At 40.3% G+C, this 20,155-nt stretch overlaps 1 protein-coding gene across 2 annotated transcripts in view; it reads right to left on the bottom strand.

Annotated features, from left to right (window-relative positions):
• The window catches only part of uggt1 (UDP-glucose glycoprotein glucosyltransferase 1), a 31,283-nt gene that overhangs the window by 4,128 nt on the left and 7,000 nt on the right, over nt 1-20,155 (bottom strand). The window contains exons 8-35 of one of the 2 annotated variants that reach the window (XM_005723717.1): nt 20,077-20,155; nt 19,725-19,825; nt 17,600-17,699; nt 17,413-17,473; nt 15,065-15,156; nt 14,254-14,404; nt 13,840-13,959; nt 13,667-13,752; nt 13,167-13,302; nt 11,275-11,406; nt 10,148-10,312; nt 9,111-9,231; nt 8,729-8,827; nt 8,518-8,541; nt 7,147-7,241; nt 6,400-6,606; nt 6,125-6,256; nt 5,862-5,992; nt 5,692-5,787; nt 5,366-5,468; nt 5,163-5,242; nt 4,640-4,829; nt 4,218-4,376; nt 3,978-4,063; nt 3,757-3,841; nt 1,943-2,031; nt 1,756-1,860; nt 1,502-1,586 (exon numbers count right to left, since the gene is read on the bottom strand). In XM_005723717.1, coding sequence (XP_005723774.1) covers nt 1,502-1,586; nt 1,756-1,860; nt 1,943-2,031; nt 3,757-3,841; nt 3,978-4,063; nt 4,218-4,376; nt 4,640-4,829; nt 5,163-5,242; nt 5,366-5,468; nt 5,692-5,787; nt 5,862-5,992; nt 6,125-6,256; nt 6,400-6,606; nt 7,147-7,241; nt 8,518-8,541; nt 8,729-8,827; nt 9,111-9,231; nt 10,148-10,312; nt 11,275-11,406; nt 13,167-13,302; nt 13,667-13,752; nt 13,840-13,959; nt 14,254-14,404; nt 15,065-15,156; nt 17,413-17,473; nt 17,600-17,699; nt 19,725-19,825; nt 20,077-20,155 — 3,110 coding nt within the window. The remainder of the gene's footprint in view (nt 1-1,501; nt 1,587-1,755; nt 1,861-1,942; nt 2,032-3,756; nt 3,842-3,977; nt 4,064-4,217; nt 4,377-4,639; nt 4,830-5,162; nt 5,243-5,365; nt 5,469-5,691; nt 5,788-5,861; nt 5,993-6,124; nt 6,257-6,399; nt 6,607-7,146; nt 7,242-8,517; nt 8,542-8,728; nt 8,828-9,110; nt 9,232-10,147; nt 10,313-11,274; nt 11,407-13,166; nt 13,303-13,666; nt 13,753-13,839; nt 13,960-14,253; nt 14,405-15,064; nt 15,157-17,412; nt 17,474-17,599; nt 17,700-19,724; nt 19,826-20,076) is intronic. The other variant, XM_005723718.1, reaches the window with a different exon arrangement.

Raw genomic sequence — 20,155 nt, 5'->3', positions numbered from 1 at the left:
AAAGGCTCTTATACTTAAACAGATATACGTGTGCTTGCTATACCATAAATCAATAAGAAAAGATACGACCTCTCCTAGGAGGTGTGATCTACGCTGGAACACTCTGTAGAGGAGTGAACGCACTCCCCCTTCATGCTACACAGAGCTGTTACAGACCTCCTAGGATGAGACATTCTTTCAATCTACAAATGATTATACACCTCTAAGCATATATGGTTAAATATTTCTAAGCATAAATGACAATGAACAATACAAATCTAACAGTAACAGTGATCTACCAATTTAATATTTGTGATGTATTTAATTTTCACTGAATTACTTTTTGTTGAATTCACATTTATTATGACAATATGTTTTCTACACTTTGCTGTTACTGTTTTTGGCTCAATATTGACTTAAAAATAATCTCTTTTCCTATTGCAGCCGTCTGCTTGGTTCTTTTATTGAAAGAAGGCTGTTGTTGTGCCGTGCTACAGAAATAGCACAAGCTGCTCGATTCAGTGTTTATGAATGGGCTTAAATCTTTGAAGACTAGTATAAATGTTTGGTGCAGTCACATCAAAGCCACATTAGATAGATCGGACACAGGAGTGTAATTCACATTTCAAACCGTCTACGGGTGAAATAACCGCTGGCGATGCCCAATGGCCGGGACCTGACAAACTTCTCTAAGCTTCCGGGCGAGCAATTGAAGCAACAACCAATGAGAGAGCAGGATACCGCTGACTGACACATGACCCGACAACCAGAGCCTGGAACTTCCACAAGGGATCAGCCGTCAGCTTCAGAGTGATATTCAATAACACTCCGGTGGTTTCACCGCGAACAAATGGGTTTCAGGTGTGACGCCTTGTGGGCACAAAAATGTTCAGTTAGTGCTTCTCAAACGTTCACTGCCCGCTATGTGTCACATGTGAGTAACTTCGGACAACTTCCTGACCCAATTTTCCTGAAATAGTCCAGAGGTCATGTATGAAAACAGCGTCAGTGAGGTGGTTGTTACATTTCTTCACACTAGCTGCACTCGGCAGCGTAAGGAAGGTTTAGTCTGCTTTTATGGTGAGAACATAAGAGAAATGCTCCTTTGGGCCTATTCTGTCAGAGTACTGTACCGTGGGTGTACTCTGCTTTCAACAAATAACTTGTTTTCTAGTGAAATACTAAGTACATCCCACATTTCTCTGTTTTCCTGCAAGCAAAGGTTGTTACGCTCGTATTAAAACATGCAATACATTCAGCATCCTATCCACAGCACCTTCAGAAGCCCACAGTATCTCCCACACAAATTATTTTTAGACATAAAAACTAAAGAATATTTAAAAGAAAAATCAGGGAGTAATCCGATCCCTGCTGCACGTTTCTGCTTGAGCTTCAAATCGATGTTGGACAGAGAAAAAGCTGCAGCCATTGGAGAAGATTTCCACATCAGTGACGAGATGCCAGCTGAGTTCTAAAGTAACACCAGAGGCAAAAAATTGAATAAAATAAAGTAAAATCCTACCTTAAAAGTGGGAGACAAGTAGTTCTTGAGGAACCAAAACTTGACGGGAGTTTTGGTGTGCTTTAGAACTGACAGCATCATGATTCTGAGAGAGAAGGAGGACAGTAAAGTAAAAAGACAGGTGGCAACAGAACTGGGAAGAAAAAGACTCTAAACTCAAAAGTATAAGGAAGAAGCAGGGATGTTCGCTTTCAAGGATTTTTGGCTGACACAACAATCCCCTTTCTTTGCCCGGTCACATCTCTGACACCCACCTGAGGAACCTCTCGTACAGATGCCCCGAGGCCACAGAGAAGATGTTGATCGTATCTTCCTTGTCCTGCTTAGGCTCTTCAGTCTTGCCTCCACCCGTGAAACCTCTGAAAGACAAAATGAAAAGCGATTATTTGACAGTTTTGAACATCTGAAAATGAAAAATGAGATCACTGTTTTGAGCTGCACCTGGTCAGAGAATTCCAGAAACCAGTGTCGTTCTCCTCCGTCCCATCACTCAGCAGCTCCTCGCTGAACTTGTCTGGCTTCTTTTGGACCTGATCAACACACAATCATAACTCAGTCAGTCACAACATACTGTGGGAGGAGAAAAGAAGAAAATCAATTATTCTGTTTAAAATATGAATCAAATATCATATGACGTGGTTTTGATTCAGGACTGAAACTTACACAAAACATTAGCGGTTGAGTTTTTACTCTGACTTAAATTTCGTATTGGCTTTAAGATCACACGAGATCGCATGTTCACATGTTGCCATGAGTTCAAGAGTGCAATTCTCTAAATATTAAGTCAAAGTGCTTCAGGTGATTGCTTTCTTACACAGCTTTGCTCTTTGGGCACATTATCAAAGCTAATGCTAAGCTAATGCTGTGGCGATGTTGCCTTCAAAAACACGAGTAATCCACAGAGTCTCAGGACCCTCAGATTCTGGGAGCAGAGCTACAGACATGGGGTGGATACTGGGCCAGATGTCATATTTATGAAAGACTTTCACAGTAGTTTAGTCACAAAAGCTTTTCATCTTTTTATCTTAAATTTTGGAAATAGAATTGTAGACAACAGACAGGTATAGTCTCTTGTTTGTGCCGTTGTTGGTTCACCAATTAGCCACAGAGAAGAGCTAACAACAAAGAGCTGAAGTGATAAACAATGAAGTTTCCAGGATAGTCACTGTCTGTACTTTTCATGCTGCATCTTCCCTCTCGGTCACGGCAGGTTCAGCGCCTGCTTCTGCCAGAGGTTACTTCCTGTTAAAGGGGTTTTTTCCTTCCCACTGTCACCAAGCGCTTGCTCATAGGGAGTCGTCTAATATTGTTGAGTCTTTAGATTACAATGTGAAGTGCCTGTAGCTCCCTTCCCCTCCCAGCCCACTTGTCAACCAATTAGCATTCAACCTACACAAAGCATCAACCACACCTATTGTTGAAAACCTCTCTCCTGCAAAAACCTCCACTCCTAGACACAACAGCAGGTCAACAACCTGAGAGAATAAAAGCTGACAGCATAGTTGGATTTTACCTATATTTTTGCATAGGAGATGAGACTGTATTTACCACACAGGGGTCAAGGAGCATAAGCAAGACCTGGAGTGAAGACACTGTTCACTCTGGCAGCCAACATTACAAAAACTGGCATGCGTTGCTTGTGGCTAACCTTTAGAGTAAGCACAGTGAGGGAATAAAGGTCGACTGTGAGGCAGCTGCTCCTTCTTTGTTTGAGGAAGGGCCAAACAAGCTGTTTGGTGGGCATTATGGAAATGTGTTACACAGTGATGTAGATGAATGGTGGAAGACAATTTTGAAGCATACTTTTGCAACTTTTCAGAATTTTTGAGAAGACGAACACGAACAAAACACTATAAATCCCACTAAAGCCCAAAACTTATAATATGGGCTTTTTAATGTGAAAAACAAAGAGGTGAGAGAAGCTTAATGAGTATGTGATTTTGTCTGTAGTTGAAAAATGCACTGGCACGTGGGCACATCTGTCATATGCAAATACCGCTTCAAAGTCTGATTTTACTTTAGTCATCTTTGCACAAATTACATATTTATTCAGCTCAAAATGGCTCAGTTCAGACTGCAGTTTCTGCTTCTCGTTAAAATTTATGAGAAACCTGAGAAATTGAGCAGTCTGGATATTCTGCTCACCAACTTTCCATCCTGGATTTATCCAGCTAACAGTGCTGAAGGGCAGATTCCTGCCATTGCTTCTGTGCTTTTGTGCCAGAAAGACGTCACTGCATTGCAAGTGAACCGACCTTGACTTTAATGATTCTGCTCTTGAAATTGTTCAGCACGACTACAATGTCGTCCGAGTCCGCCGGAGAGTCTGTGCCGTCATGGCTGCAACAGAAGAAAGAAATGATAATGAAAACATTAGAAGAGAGATTTTCAGATTAATTTATAAAACCAGGAGCAAAGAGGAGTGGCTGACATTTCATTTATGTGACAGAATATAGCCAATTCTGCACATTATTACCTGTAAATCTTGTAGATTTCATCAGAGCGCCCTTTCCTTAGCTTCAGGATCCAGGCGCCTGGGTTGGCTTTGAGCTGAAAGTAACCCTGCAGAGCAGAAGAAAGGAGATTTACAATTTCAGGCTGAGAGAATATTAATGTCTAGGAAAGTAAAAAATATGTTATTTATCAAGTAGAAAAGCATTAAAGTATAACAAATCAAAGCTGTGTTATAGAGAGGGTCGTGCTTTGAAGCGATTACCAGGTTTGCCATGACGATAGTGTCCACGATGACGGGCTCAGACTCTGTTCCCAGGGTGAACTGAAGGCCACGTGGAGGCTGACCCGAACTGACGTCAAAACAATGGCCCTCCAACAAAAGGTGCTCCAGCTCATACTCTGCCGCTACAATATTCTCCACCTGCAAACACGGAAGCACAGCCAAGGAAAGTTTACTTCATGCAGCTCGATATCAGCGTCCAGGGGCTCCACAGACACACATTAATAATGGTTCCCAAATTAGCTGAAGGTCTCAATGAGGACTGGACTCCAAAATGTTCAATATATAAGCTACTTATATTATCTATATGTTGTCCAGCCAGGTGAGTTACTGAAACAGCAAAATTAAAGAATTAAAAACAAACAAACAAGCAACCCTGCCTAAAAACAGATGTACTGCTGTACCTCCTGCAGGTAAATGTTGTCCAGATCATATCGAGTGTGCACAGACTCAACCATCCAGCTCTCGGGAGTGTTGAGGTTTAGAGTGAAGAGTGGAGACTGGGGCATGTCCAGGAACTTTGCTATAGGCCCAGGAGAGAAACTACCATCAGCCTGAAACGCCACCTCTGGCTCTAGGACGTAACGATAAAAACTGGAAGACAAACACACAAGCAGAAAGCAGGTGAACTTTTATATGGTGGAGGAGTCTTTACACCACGTCCTGCCTGCTTTACCAGAACAATCCTGACTTATAGTAAGTGCATTATGCACATGAAGCAACATCAAAAGATTCAGGAACGGTAACAACTTGTTAGCAGATGTCCATATTATTATAAACCTGCATAATAATATGATATTTGATGATTCTGTACTTTAGCTAAAGGATAAATGAAAAGTGATGTGGGAGAGGAAATAGAAAGACCATCAAGGTGTTACCAGGATGTACAATTTCAGCATGGAGTACAGAAACTGCTTGTTTTCTCACCTCTTCAGGGGCATTTCTGACAGCTTTGACTGGCAGTTCATGAAGACACGCAGGTTGACGTTTACCAGCTGCTTTATAACCTGCAGGAGGCGCGGAGAGAAAGGTGTTACACAGAACAAAAACAGACCACGTTGGAAATAAATCAACTGGACATACAAGCATGATGGATCGCAAATTCAAAGGAGTTTTCACAGATAACCTACCAGAAGAAGAGGAGCAAGTTTCTGAGCTTCTCTGGTTACTGGATCTACCACGGCAACAACATCAAAATATACATCTCCCTCTTTGGGACGAATCTTCACAGCACTGCCAGCAAACAGCAAATCAACGAGAAAATCAAGCAAACAAAACCTATTTAAGATCCTCCTGCTTTCTCCAGAAAAAAAAGCAAACAAAAAAAACTTTAACCGACCTCTTCAAGGTCTCCCTTCTGAAATAAACCATCAAATCACCCTTGTGGAGTACTCACTTTTTAAACCTCTCAACTCAATAAAGAAATCTTGCTCATCTGATTTATACACAGCTGTACCTGTAGCGGTCATCTGCAAAGCCATACTCCACACGGGCTTCTCCTTTAGGCTGAGACGAGAGCAAAGCGTCCACCTTCATCACAAGGTCGCTGGCCCTGAGAAAAATGAAGTGTTAGCGCGACAAGAAAAGTTCATCTGTAAACTTCTTCTTAGAGGAGCCTGAAAATACCTGTCCTCCTCGATTCCAAAATTCTGAACTTTGCTTTTGATGCGCTCTCCAGAAGTCTTTAAGATGATGCTCTCCAAAAGCAGGAAGTCGTCCTGGTTAAACACCTCCACCTCCTCCAGCGGACCTATGATCTGTCAAGAAGAAAACAAAAATACTGACTGAATAACTACAGCAAATGTGGGTAGATGGACATTTTTGAAATCAATATAAGCTATATTTGAACCTATACAACATCTAGGGCAGGTTTAAAATTTCTGACTCACTCTTCCGTTGCTGATAACTGCTCTTTGTCCTTTCTTCAGTTTGAGCACATCTCGACAGTAAGCAGCGTGGGAAAGCAGGAAGTTGAACTTGGGAGCCTCATACGCACTTTTAAACAGTGACAAATCCATACCCTGAAGAAAAAAACATAGATATTTTTGTAGGCAGCTGACAAAAGGACAAATTAGGAGTAAAAAAAAAACTAGGATGGCTTAGTGCCTTTGCACTAAGCCACTAAGCCATGATCCTGTTTAGATTCTGTGTGTAACCCTCTCACCCCGACAGCGAACTCGCCGACGTCGACACCCTTCTGCAGGGCCGCAGCGGTCTCTTCTTTAGCCATCTTTGTGATGAAGTTCTTGGCATTATTGGCAGTTTGTGTCTGCATGGCGGACCAGATTGCTCTGGTGACGCGGGTCGTCTCAGCAGACACGTCAGCTGACGGGTTGTTGATCATCCCCAGTCGGACGTTGTTGCTGGTTTTCTGTTGTACAAGAGGGGAGAGATGGTAAGCTTCTGCAGGCTTTAATGTTCTGACCGTCTATAAGCTAAACTCCACATGAGTATCACTGTAAAGGAAACTATGATACACAGAGTGGACAGTCTCAGTTTTAAAACTGGTTCACCTCTTTTTAACAAGCATGTGCATTTATTTGGTTAATGTCACAGACCACGTTTCATTGCTTTGCATCCGTGTTTTTCTTTGTGCGAAGGAACACAATTACTTTTTGGCATTCTGCCTTTTTGCTTTTCTCTCCTTCAAGTTCTACAACAATAAAGTCATCACTCTTGTGTCTGCACGCAATGATGCTATAGCGAGCTGCACATTAGCCTAGCTGTGTATAAAAGTCTGCAGCAGCCACAGGCTGCAGAATAAAAACATCAAGTAGTAGCTTTATGTGGTGGTTAGGTCACATATCCTTTGTGAAAAAGCAACTTTTGGAAGGTATCAGAATTTGTTTTATACAGTTTACTTGACATCAAAAATTGTATAACAATATTTTAACCACAGCTCATTTCATACCATGTGTTTGATGGCGTCATAAAGGAGCTGGCGTCCTGAGGGTTTGTCAAAATCTCCCACTACCCAGAAAGTCACAGGACGAATGTAGGCATCATCTGACGACCACAGAAGAAGAAAGACACGAGGTAAGAATAAACAACCACAGTTGTGCTACAGATCAACTTCAGTGGTATTAATGGTGTTGACAAACAAAGATAATACACTCACTGGCCACTTTGTTAGGTACGCCTGTTCACGGTTCATTAAGTTCAAATTTATTTATAGCCCAATATCACATATAGAAGTTCAAACAGCTTCACATAAAAACATCAAGGATCAAGGTCACTTATATCTAAAAAAAACAAACAAGCAAGCAACTCATCAGAAATACACACACACACACACACACACACACACACACACACACACACACACACGCACACGCGTTATTTACCATACAGACCATAGGAATAGAGAAGAAAGGTCATTTAAGTGACTTTAGCCATGGGATAGTTGGTAGTGTCAGACATACTGGTATGAGAGTTTCAGAATCTGCTGATCTACTGGGATTTAGAGAATGTAGTCAGAAAAAGAAAATACTCAATAAGCTGCAAATTTCTAGGTGAAAATGCCTTGTTGATGCCAGACGTTGTTGGAGAATAGCCAGATAGGGTAACAGTAACTCAAAAAACCAAGTATGCACTATGCAGAACAGATTCTCTGAATGCACAACATGTTGAACCTTGAAGCATATGTGCTACAGCAGTGGAACACCACACCGAGTGCCACTCCTGTCAGCTAAGAACAGAAGCTACGCCCAATGAATCAGGATGTTGCACAGCTCAAATCATCTCAAACTGGTTTCTTGAACATCACATGACCGCTCTACTCAAATGAGCTCAATCCAATAGATCACCTGTTTGATGCCATCTTGTTGATATGGACCAAAAACCTCTGAGACTCACTTCCAGCACGTACAAACAATTAAGACAGCTCTGAAGGAACCAGCACTATCAAGCTGTACCTAATAAAGTGACCACTGAGTGCTAAAGTGCTGCTCTCTGCTCCAAATTTTGCTTCCTTATCACACCGTTCAAACTTTTCATGCAGTTTCTTTGAAATCATACTGGGTGAACTATCATGCTCTCCCACTGGAACAAACAACGTTATAGTGAGCAGTTACATAAACAAATTTTGGTACTCATGCTTGGAGACTGGTGTACAATTATCACATGCATAATTATTAGTCATTTGTGTCCTTTGAGAACTGAACACAGATGGAGGAGTGGTGGTGGATTCACAAACACGGTGCCAACAATGTCGTTAACAGAAAACTGAAAAAAAGAGCAAGTGAGTAGGAGGGGGAATAATGTGGAGAAAAAGGGTGATTACCATGCCTGTTGGTGGTGGTCATCCCTGATGCAGGGAATTTAAAAACACATGAATAAGAGGCGGAAGTGGAGGAGGAGGAGGAGGGGACAGAAGGAGAATACACCAGGAGAGAGTTTAGCTTTGAAATTTTTTATCTTCACAAGTAACAACAAGAAAAAAAATCCACAGGCATGCTTTTCTACTCAGTGATCAGATGCCAGAGTGCTCTTACCTTTCTTTGTCATATAGTTCATGCTGTTGGCCACAGCTGTGTTCTTCTCTACTGTGTCTAGCGTTGAGAAGCGAGCGTAGTCATCTATGAAGTAGTTATCTGCAAAACGAGAGGAAAAAAAAGGAGTAAAGTATCGATTCTGGAGCAAATGTTTTTATAATATACAAACTTTTGATTACATCATATCTGTACTGCAAAAAACGCCAACAAAATAATAATCATCAAATAAATAGAAATAAATAGTAGCAGTAATGGTTGAAGAATATTTGGAAAACTAACTGTGCTTCTACATGAAGCTTTGAGTCATCCATGTCACAGACAGCACATTAGTTTCTGAGGATGATCTAAAAAAATTTGAAATTTAAGAAACCCTCATACTTACTGGTATCAGACAGATCCAGGTAGGTTCTGCTGGTGGACAACACTCTGGGGTTGATTCGAGGAACAACACTGGGCTGGTTCATGATGAAGTCGACGACATCGTGGTCTGTAGCCAGCTCGCCCTGCGAGTGACATGAGAGGAAACGTGCGAGGTTAAAGTAAAAAGTCAGAGTCGTCGCTTTAGGTGCAGAGCTGACAGTCATGCAGGAGGTCCTTCTCTGCAAGATTTCCCTGCTCACAGTTTAAAAAGCACTTCTTAAATGTTAATGGCCTTTTCACTGCAGTTACGGGTGCTTGTTTAGAAAGTTTTCTCTGAATAAGTTTGAGTTAAACATTAAAAAAAAGAAAAGAGAAAAGGTAGGTAGGATGACTAATGCTATGCTGACCAGTAAGACTTCTATAGCCACCAAATTAAATGCTGCTTGCTGTGTTTAAATTCCTTAGAAATCCTGTGAAAGAATCAATTCAAAGATTTGGCTCCTCTGTGTGATGGGCTGACATTAAAAGAGGAAAAATGACAGATGGCATGCTCACAAAGATCCTGCTGAAAAGAGAATTTGTTTTATGACTACAAAGACAGACAGTGTACTTTAGCAAGTTTACTTTATGGTGGCTTAACTTCTGCCTTTAATTTTACACTAAGATTTTGTAGCAGGTCCAGGAAAGAAAAACCTAATTAAAAGAAAAAGGACTGACAAATAAATATATCTTATGAAATACTTTTTAGAAAAAACAACAACACATTTTTTATTGTTAAAAATGAGAATAGATTTGAAGTTTGCTTGTGAAATTAAGGCAAACTATTTTTGCTGAGATGCAAAATGCAGTTTTCTGCATATTGTTCAAAATAATACAAATACAAAATATCAAAAGATGAAACTGAGATATATTATTGGTTGTTTTGAATTAAAGTCCAGCAACAGATTTTTTTTTAGAAACTGTGACTGATGCTCTAAAACCTGTATTTTAGAATAACCCTTAATAAAACAATGATATGGCAGATAATGAGCTTTTATTGTAAATGTGATTGTAACTGACCAGGTAGACGGCCCTTTGGTAGAATGAGGTGGTCTCCAGGATTTTCTGCATGGTGACAGTTTCCAGTTCATCCGGGTCCAGCTGTTCACGCTGGTAAGGTATCCCGTTGTACATGACCACAGGCAGCGGGCCTACTCCTGTTTGCTCATAGTATGCCCGTCCTTCCTGAAAGGGAAGAAAGAAAGAAATGTTATCTGGTTAACCCTTAATTATTCGGCTCTGCAGTCAGTTTTAGGTGACCACTTTAAAAAGGCTGTTCTATTTCTCTTTTAATATTCTTGCATCTAAAAACCTCTTAAATACATGATACTATTGTACAGTTGCTGCAATTCCACCACATCCCAAATGTGCTCTACTGGATTGAGATCTGATGACTGAAGGTCATCTGAGTACAGTGAACTCATTCTCATGTTCAAGAAACCACTTTAAGATGATTTTATCCTACTGGAAGCAGCCATCAGACGACAGATACTCCACGTCAGATTCCTTTTCTTAGCTGACATGAGTGTGACGCAGTGTGGTCTTCTGTGGTTGCTGCTTCAAAGTTTAACATGATGTGCATTCAGAAATGCTCTTCTGTATACCTTGGTTGTAGCCAGTGGTTATTTGAATTACTGTTGGCTTCCTATCAGCATGAAGCAGTGTGGCCATTCTCCTCTGACTACAACAAGGGTTTTTTCTCCTGATGCTCACTGATTTTTTTTCTCTCCTCTTTTTTCAGACCATTTTCTATAAACTCCGGAGATGATTGCGTGGGGAAAATCGGAATAAATCTGCAGTTTCTGAAATACTCAGAGCAGTCCCTCTGCCACCAAAAAACATCCCTTAGTCAGAGTGACTTAAAATAATCTTTCTTCCCATTTCTGACGCTCAGTTGAGTTGGTGCCGTGTGATTGTCTGCTCAGATATTTGTGTTTGTGAGCAGTTTAATGTGTGTACCTAATAAAATGACCAGTATTCATCCACTGATGAATTATCAAACTACTCTTGAGTTGCTCAGTTATCCTTTTATTCTGGTACTACATACAGCTCTTTTGACTGTAATTGTACACTTAGATTTGCTGTGTTAATAAAAATGTAGTTTTAGATTAATAATATGAACAGAAAAAACATCCTGCTCGACTCACCTTCCTGTTGCTGTCATAGCTGGAGTCGGCTCCGAGGACACTGCTGACTTCGACGTAGGGAAACTTCTTCTCCAGCACTTTAACTACATCCCCGACACTCAGCCGACCACCAACTGGCACACGGTTAAACATCTATAAGAGGGAGAAGAGAAGAGAATGGGATGAACAAGTGGGCAAGGCAATTTCATTTGTATAGCACACTTTCAGCACAAGGCAATTCAAGGTGCTTTACATGATGAAAATAAAACAAAATATAAAGCATAAATCACTATAAAAGTAAAATAGAAGAAAACATTTACAAGAAAGCATTTACAATAAAACAATAATCAAGACAATTTATATTAAAAATCAAAACAAACAAGTAGAGAACCATAATAGGATCAGTTACTCATAAGCAAGTCTAAATAAGTAAGTTTTAATTTTAGACTTAAAAGAGTTCAGTGTCTCTGCTGCTTTGCATTCTCCCGATAGAGTATTCCAGATGTGAGGAGCATAGAAACTAAAAGCTGCTTCTCCATGTTTAGTTCTGGTTCTAGGGACGCTCAATAAACGAGAGCTGGAGGACCTAACTGATCTGGATGGTTTGTACCATGATAGCAGATCCCTAATGTACTCTGGTGCTAACCCATTCAAGGACTTATAAACTAATAAAAGCACTTTAAAAAGTCTCTGAGCTACAGGGAGCCAGTGTAATGACTTTAGAACTGGAGTAATGTGCTCCATTTTCTTGGTTCTAGTGAGAACACGAGCAGCAGCGTTCTGAATCAGCTGCAGTTGTCAGATTGATTTTTTGGGTAAACCTGTGAAGATACTGTTACAGTAATCAAGGTGGCTAGAGATAAATGCATGGATGAGTTTTTCTAGGTCTCCTTGTGTCATCAGTCCTTTAATCCTAGAAATGTTCCTCAGGTGATAGAAGGCTGACTTTGTTATAACTTTTATGTGGCCCTGGAGGTTCAGGTCTGAGTCCATTGTTACACCTAAATTTCTGGCCTGGTCGGTAGTTTCTAGTTGGACCAGTTTGAGCTGATTACTGATATTTAATCAATCTTTTTTGGGTCCAAAGATAAGTCAGTTTTGTTATTGTTCAGTTGAAGGAAATTATGAGACATCTAGTTGTTAATTCGCTCAATGCATTTATTAAGAGCTTGGATAGGTTCAACATCACCTGGTGACATTGAGATATAAAGTTGAGTATCGTCTGCATAATTGTGGTAGTTAATATTATTGGTGGTTATAATCTGGCTTAACGGGAGCATGTAAATGCTAAATAAGAGGGGCCCGAGGATGGAACCCTGGGGGACCCCGCATGTGATTTCTATATTTTGTGATGAAAATTGGCTAATTGACACATAGAAGTTTCTATTCTTAAGGTAGGACTTGAACTAGTCGAGTGCTGTACCAGAGAGTCCGGCCCAGCTCTCTAGACGTTCCAGTAATATATCATGATCAACGGTGTCAAACGCTGCACTAAGGTCCAGTAGTACCAATACTGTGGATTTCCCACGGTCAGTATTTATACGGATGTCATTAAACACTTTGACAAGGGCTGTCTCGGTGCTGTGGTGCCTACGAAAACCAGACTGATAAATATCAAAGCGGTTGTTCGTTGTGAGAAAGCTGTTTAACTGCTGCAAAACAGAATTTTCAATAATTTTACTGATAAATGGAAGATTAGAGATTGGTCTGTAGTTTTGCATTAATATGCTGTCTAGGTTCTTTTTCTTTAATATTGGTTTGATAACTGCTGTTTTTAAGGCTTTTGGGGAAGACACCTGATAGGAGGGATGCGTTAACTATTTGGATCAGGCAAAGAGTAACAGAGACACAGATTAGATAAAGTCTTACAAAGGTCTTTTTCACTTCCTAGTTTCTGTGAACAATGGACTCACCGACATGACGGCTTCAAATGCATTCTGACTGTCCACCTCTTCAGTGATGTAGTTGTAGGCTCGGACGAGTGCCACACCGGCATCTTGCATACCATCTATGTCGTCTTCATCCGACACCACAAACACCAGCCCGATCCTAAACACAAACACGGAGCAAGTAAGCTTCCAAAAACAGTTAAAATGCAGAGCGTGTGCTGCCTGCTTCATCAGTATTCAAACAAACTGACCATCCCAAGATGCCACATGCAGCGCGGTATCAAAGGTCTTCCAAACATCCCTGACAAAACTCCTAAATTAAAAATGGATTTTTAACTACACATTTCTACTGACTACCAATGCTCTGCAGCACCTCTTTTATTTTATTTATTTATTTTAGTTTTCTGGTTACTGTACAGCAATAAAAAAGTGATATGTTGTGTATTGAAATTCATAGAAGCTGATAATTAATTCCCAAGAAAATGTCCAAAAAATGTATACATCTTGATGACAGAAACACCAACCTGAGGGGTATATTATTAGCATAAAACATCTCTGCGACGCTCAGCAGTTCTACAGTGTTCTCCTGGGTCGGATCCAGAATGATCACCTGCAACAGATGCGTGTTAGCATTCATCAGAAAAGTTTCAGACCTATTAGGATTCACAGGGCTCTGATTAATAAACTGCGCTCTTACCAGATTGTGAAAGTTCTTGCGGATCTGCCTGATGACTCCAGGGAAAGTTGGTCTGAGCAGCTCCTGCACGTTGGAGGGCCATGAGCTGTACCTGTAGTCGGTCTCCAAGTTGTTAATCCACTAAAAAGGAGAATGCAGTGAAGAGGAAATGGTTTAAATTAAGTTTAAAGACAAGAATGAGCAGACAAGAGCCAACAAGAAATTACTTTTTACTGCTAGCGGAAGGAAAGCAGGACAATAATTTTGGAGGGCTTGAAATGCCTCCAAATTTTTTCAAATAGAAACTTGATTGCACAACAAAAATCTTCCAAACACAACACATTTCTTTCCAAGCTTATTTTGGTTAAGTCCCTCATTTGCTGCAGCATTCAACAGTTAATTATTAGGGACGTGTGTGAACACGGACACTCTTACACTGATGGCCGGGCTGCGGATGTCGACGGCGTAGTCAGAGTCGGAGGGCTGGACGTTGAGCTTCAGGATGTCGTGAATAAAAGGTGTCTCGATTAGCAGGGAGCGCAGACCCTCCATCACCCGGGCCTCGCTGCGCAGCACTTCAAACACACTGCAGGTAGCAAAGGACAGAGGCGAGTTAAGTGGTGCAGTGTGTGTGTGTGTATTGTAATCAAGAATTTGAGCGTAGCATCTAGACTGCCTTATTATCTGAAAGAGATGTATAAGTAGAGCTCATTATTTTCAGTTTTGATCTGGCTTATTTAAATCATTAAACAGCAGGTAAGATGTTAATGTGAAATCAGATTTTAAAAACATGACAAAGAAAAAGCAACAATCTCCGTTATTATACAGTCTCACTCTCAACTTATTTTATCGATTGGTCGAGCACAACCTATTAATACCTAATACAAGAACTAATTTTTGAATATTCCAGTAAACCCAAGAATATCACTTGGGTACAGTTTTCCATATGGAAGCATTTGCTGCTTCTGTGACTATCATTCAAATCTTTTCATGCCCCGTTTTAGGCCCAGTTGTCTTAACATTCCCAGGTCTTAAGAGCCCAAACACACCCGCACACACACAAAAATCTTTAATTTAATTTTACTTTACATTTTGTTCTAAACAATTGTTAAAGTATATAATCAGTCAAGCTACGGTCTTGACTGATTATATACTTTCATTTGCAAAAGGTTAAAGCAACACAGATGCATTTCTGTGCTGTAATTACTGCAAATTAGATGCTCAAAATATGGCTTTTTGTGTGTACCTGAAGATGTCCTGTGCGTCCAAATCTATATGCAGCCCGTTGATGAACAGCGCTGAATCCCCGGGCTGCAACCCCAGAGTTCCTTTGAAAAACTATGGAAAGAGAAACGTCAATATGACTAAATATCCTGTTTGTGTCAAGCTCCCCATTCAACACCAGCTGAGTAGATCACCACGCTGTGAGGCAAACAACATCAAAACCAGCCATCATGTAGTCAATTATACTGTAAAACTAGAGGCAACAGTCAACACAAAGCCACAACGAGTCACGTTGACAGCTCTAAACAAGCACTGACAACTCTGTTCAAAATCAGCCTGTTTAGAGCAATTAAACCCCACACTAAACAAATCTAATTATCAAAGAAGGGGTGTGTAAATGTGTGTGAATATGTCTATGAGAAAAGACCCGCATGTGTTTTTGTGCGTCTGCACAGGCAAAAGGAAAGCTCAAAGTCGTTCTGGCACAGTCAAATCTCATTACAGAAAGACAAAGACATCAGATTAATCATACTCCAGACATTGCAATTACAACAAGACATGATTAACACAAATATTGTTCATCCCACTTAAATTGTGTGAGTGTGTGGATGCATGCCTGTGTGTGAGAGAAAGACAAAGACGTGTCTGTGTGCGAGCAAGTGCACGTGTCCAAACTACTTCAATCAATAATCATTTCTCGCTGTAGGACTCTGCGCGCCTGCTGAATGAATCACCGATTCAGTAATTAGGACGTTTGTCTGCTCAGCCCCACCATCAGCCCGAACTCCTGTCTGCACACCAAGATAATGTGAGCACAGCTTCAGGAGAGGAGACCAAGCAAAGGAGAGAGAGAAAACACTGACAAGAAGAAGGGGTGAGTGCCTATTCCACTAACAGGCGAAGCAAAACACACATTGTCAAAAACTGAATGCTTTCAAATCAGATGATGTTTACAATTGATCACAAAGTAAAAGGTAAAACAAAACCAGGAGGGGCAGTTTCATTTTGAGAGACAAAAGCTACTTGATTGTGGATGTTTGCAATAATGCTGTATGTCTCGGTTCGTCCTCTTTAGTGGATTAGATTGGTAAACAGCTAAAGCTAAATTATCCCTAACCACTAGAGGACACAGTCTGCAAGATTAAAAGAATAAGAATCCTCGATAATGGAAAGACAAACATAGGACAGATGATGAAATCGAGCAGTTTGAAAGCAGATGATTTAGTCTTAGCCACTGAACTGCTGAGCTAAAAGTTAATGATTCAGGCTGATCAAAACTCAATTTTAGAGTTTTTTTTTTACTCTCACTTTGTGAGGGGCAGCCAATCACAAGAAATACTGCTTAAAAGGGGAGCAAATCTATAGGGGAAGGAGCTAAAGCAACGTCTTTCAGACAGCGGATGAACTGAGCAGCTGCACCAACGCCCACTATAAGATTTATAAAGGTTATTTTGAACTGTAAAGCATACAAAGCTACTCCAGGGAAGCTCAAAGAATAAAAAATTTCTGATGGATATGAAAAGATCTCACTTTATGCCAACGAAAAGGTCTTGGAGGCACAAGAGAAGGAACCAGAATATCAATGATGTAGCAGCTTATGATCCACCAGAATTCACAGGTTATTGTAAAATGTAAAGTTCTTAATGAAAGGTCTAGGTTTTGTTGTAACTGGTAAAATCCACCGAGAAGTCAGGGAGGATCACAAACAGCCATAAGGGGGACAAATTAATCTTGTTCCACTAAAATCACACGAATATTCTTTAAAGAAGCAGCAGATCTTGTGAAAACGAATATGACCTTCATCTTGCACCAATTCTTGTGAATTGTGGAGATATGTATGGACAACAGATGCTTTGCCATCACATAAGCCTATCAGTCCTTCGATTGGATGAGTCAATAAAAAAACAAAACAAAAAAAGAGCCTTGTAACAGCCTCGTCATCCGGTCTTTGCAAGAAGACAAGAAAAGCTTGTGTCCTAATGAGATTTTTATGTGACATCGGTATTGTTTTTTCCCCAAGTCACACAGCAAAGACGTATGACATCAGAGAGAGGAATATAAAGACTAAAGACACTGACACATCGTGTTGAGGTTGGGATCGGAGGTAATGTTGCATAAATTAAGTCAGCTTAATTCATGTTGTAACAATTACATGTGGTTTCTAAACCTGAAAATACCTGAAATGATCAAGTCATTTAGTGTTAGTCTAACAAGCACATGAAGGCCTATTAACTGCATTCATGAAGTTAAAAGAAAGTGAAAGAGACTAAAGGGTTCATTTTCATCTTTAACCAAAAGCAGAAATGTTTTCATTGTGTTACAAAAGGGGAAAAACAAGTGGGAAAAAATAGAAGATGATCAAACATGTACCTTTTGATTCTCGCCAATCTCTTTACGGATCTCCGAGTTGACCACAGTTTTAGTGATTGACCTGGGAGAGAAAAGGAAGACTGAACTGTGAAACTGCTGACTATCCAAAATCTACACAAACCAAGCTTCTTATTGTAGTTACTGCTCATGTGTGTGTGTCTGTGTGTGTTTTCGGTTTCTCCTCTACCTGGCCTTGGTGGGAAAATTCTGACTGAGGTCTTTCATAACATTGAGGGCATCAACAGCAGGAGCAGCAAGAATGCGAGCAGCTGTCTGGAAACTCAGATCTGTAAAAGAGAAGGTGGGTGGATGTTCAGGCAGGCGACGAGGGTCAGAATGGGAAAGAGATGAGTGGAAAAATTAGTAAGAAGAACAGGAAACACAGGAAAAGAAGAAAAAAGAAACAATGATCATAATTAGAAGACATGTGAGCACTTAGACATAAAACAAAGACAAGGGCTGCTTCAAAGATCGTTAACTTACTCTTGATTATTTAAAAGGACTAAGGCTATATGCTTGCAGCTCTGTACAACACAGACATTTCATATGGGCAAATTACGATTCACATTAAAGTGTCGATGCTGAAATGTTTGTGTTGAGCAGGAATAATGTTTATGATATAAACGCAGATATACTTATCATCTCGTTAATTTGTAAGTGTGGAAAAGATAAAGGGGTGTATGGAGCTTTGGTGTGCAAGGAGGGAAGAGAGCAGTGAGGATTATTTCAATGCAGTGAGCATCTCTGTAATGGTGTTGTAGTCTGTGTGATTATTAGCCTCTGGAGGTCTCCCTCTCTTTGTAAACAGGCTGAGCTAATGAGCCCCACAGGGTTAGGAGATAAAGACAGACGCCCACATGACAGTCTGACAGTCGAGTTCAACCTCCTCATCTCCTCGGAGCCTTTATTCGCCAAATATAAAAGCAGCCGAACGCTCACATCCTGATTACACCTACTGATAGGCTGACCTTTTACATATGGAAGCGTTTTCTTTAAGAAACATAAACATAACAGATGAGCTGGAGCCAATATAATTTTTTATTTGCTCGATAACATCAAAAAGAAAATGACAAAATTAAAAAGTATATGTGATTGCATCTGTGAGAGTGAGTTTGAACTGTTAATCAATATATGATGTCATCTTAATCAATGCTTTTATATTGCTGCAGACAAAGCTTTCATGTCTTCAAGGTATTACGGCTCAAACGCATCAAGAGGACAGTGATCGATTGCAGTCGTAGATGAAAGATCGATACAGATTTACAGGTGGAATGACATCATGGTTAAAGCAGCAGAAGAGAACTGGAGAAGCCAATGTTAATTTATTTTCATTTATTCCTGATCAAAGGGTTGTTGAGACAGAGAATAGGAAAGCGTTTTTAACTTTCTAATAGTTCAGGAAACTCCCATGGTTAACAGATGCTTTAAACAAATACAGTATATGTACGGTGCTAGCATGTGATAATACAGATACAGTTTATTTTCTCTCATATAATACTGTTTTGAGGTGGACCCATTTCTTGGTCCACCTGTTTGACTCGCATTAACCAGTCCTCTACCAAAAATGAAAACTACTACCAACTAGTTGGTAATAGTTAAGCATATTGGGCATTTTTTCTATTTAACACATGTTAGGAAATCCCAGAAAAGACATGGGCTTCTAGAAAGCACAGGCTGACTGCTTTTACTGTAGGCGGCGATTATGTTTTCTGCTGTCTGTAGTCACTCCCCAAAGGCCCATTCTGTGCTAGAAAAAAACCCCTTGAAATGATCTTTTTTTTCCCCATTTGTGGAGTAAGGAGGGTATCTTTAAAATGATTGTGTAACGAGATGTTTCTGTGAAATTGTAAGAACGTCAGAGGACGCTCTGGGTCAGCTAACAATTTATTTGAATTTAATGGGTATGAGGACATGGGATTTTTCCCATCGGATAATTGTCTTTGTCAGCCATAGCTATGGAAGTAATAGATAGAGAACGAAGTTCAAGTCCTGCAGGTATATTTGCAGGATCATAAAATTGATTCTCTGAAAAATTAAGTCACAGGAGCAATGCCCACAGGTGTTATCTGTAGATTAAGAGGGCCTCACAGTTTATTTTCTGCTAGCCTGTCAAGATGTTGACTCGGTCAGTTTTGACAAGTTTGTTTCATTGTGCTGTATCATTATTTATTTACACGTGTAATACCAGAAACAGATACTTCCTTACAGAGCCTGTTCATATTGTCAAAACCAATCACTCAGAAGGAAACTGCAAACACAGAAAAATCTGCTGATGTCTGAAATAAGACAATTAAATTTGGAAAGAGGCCCACCTTGCATTTGCCAGACTTTCAGAGGTGCCATCTCGTTGGTGCTTTCAACTAAATGCTTCCTCAATTCTTTAAGCTGTTCCTTGAGCTCCGGGTAGAGGGTCCTAGTGAGAAAGATGGACAGAATGCATGCATCTGTTAAATGACTTAAGTGCTAATTAAGAAAAAGTTGTTGGATTCACAGATTGATTTGATTATTTCTGGTTAGTTGAGCACAGATGTGGTCGGTGCTTCAAGGCAGGAGGAAAAACAAAGAAAAAGAAAAAAGAAAGGCTTGGCTGAGAGAGTGTGGTGCAATTCCTGGACCTAATCCAAGCTTTGAATTTTTATCATAGGCTGACACAGAGTCACTCACTTGAGTTTGCCAAAAAGGAATCCCTGAACCTCATCCACTGGATCATTCTCTCCGATCATTGTAGCATTCACCTCCGCCC

Source organism: Pundamilia nyererei, unplaced genomic scaffold, assembly GCF_000239375.1.
Source record: "Pundamilia nyererei isolate P.nyererei 1_Seehausen unplaced genomic scaffold, PunNye1.0 scaffold00010, whole genome shotgun sequence".
In the NCBI taxonomy this organism is placed as follows: Eukaryota; Metazoa; Chordata; class Actinopteri; order Cichliformes; family Cichlidae; genus Pundamilia; species Pundamilia nyererei.
Note: the sequence above shows the minus strand (reverse complement) of the source record. Positions and strands in the feature narration are given on the sequence as shown.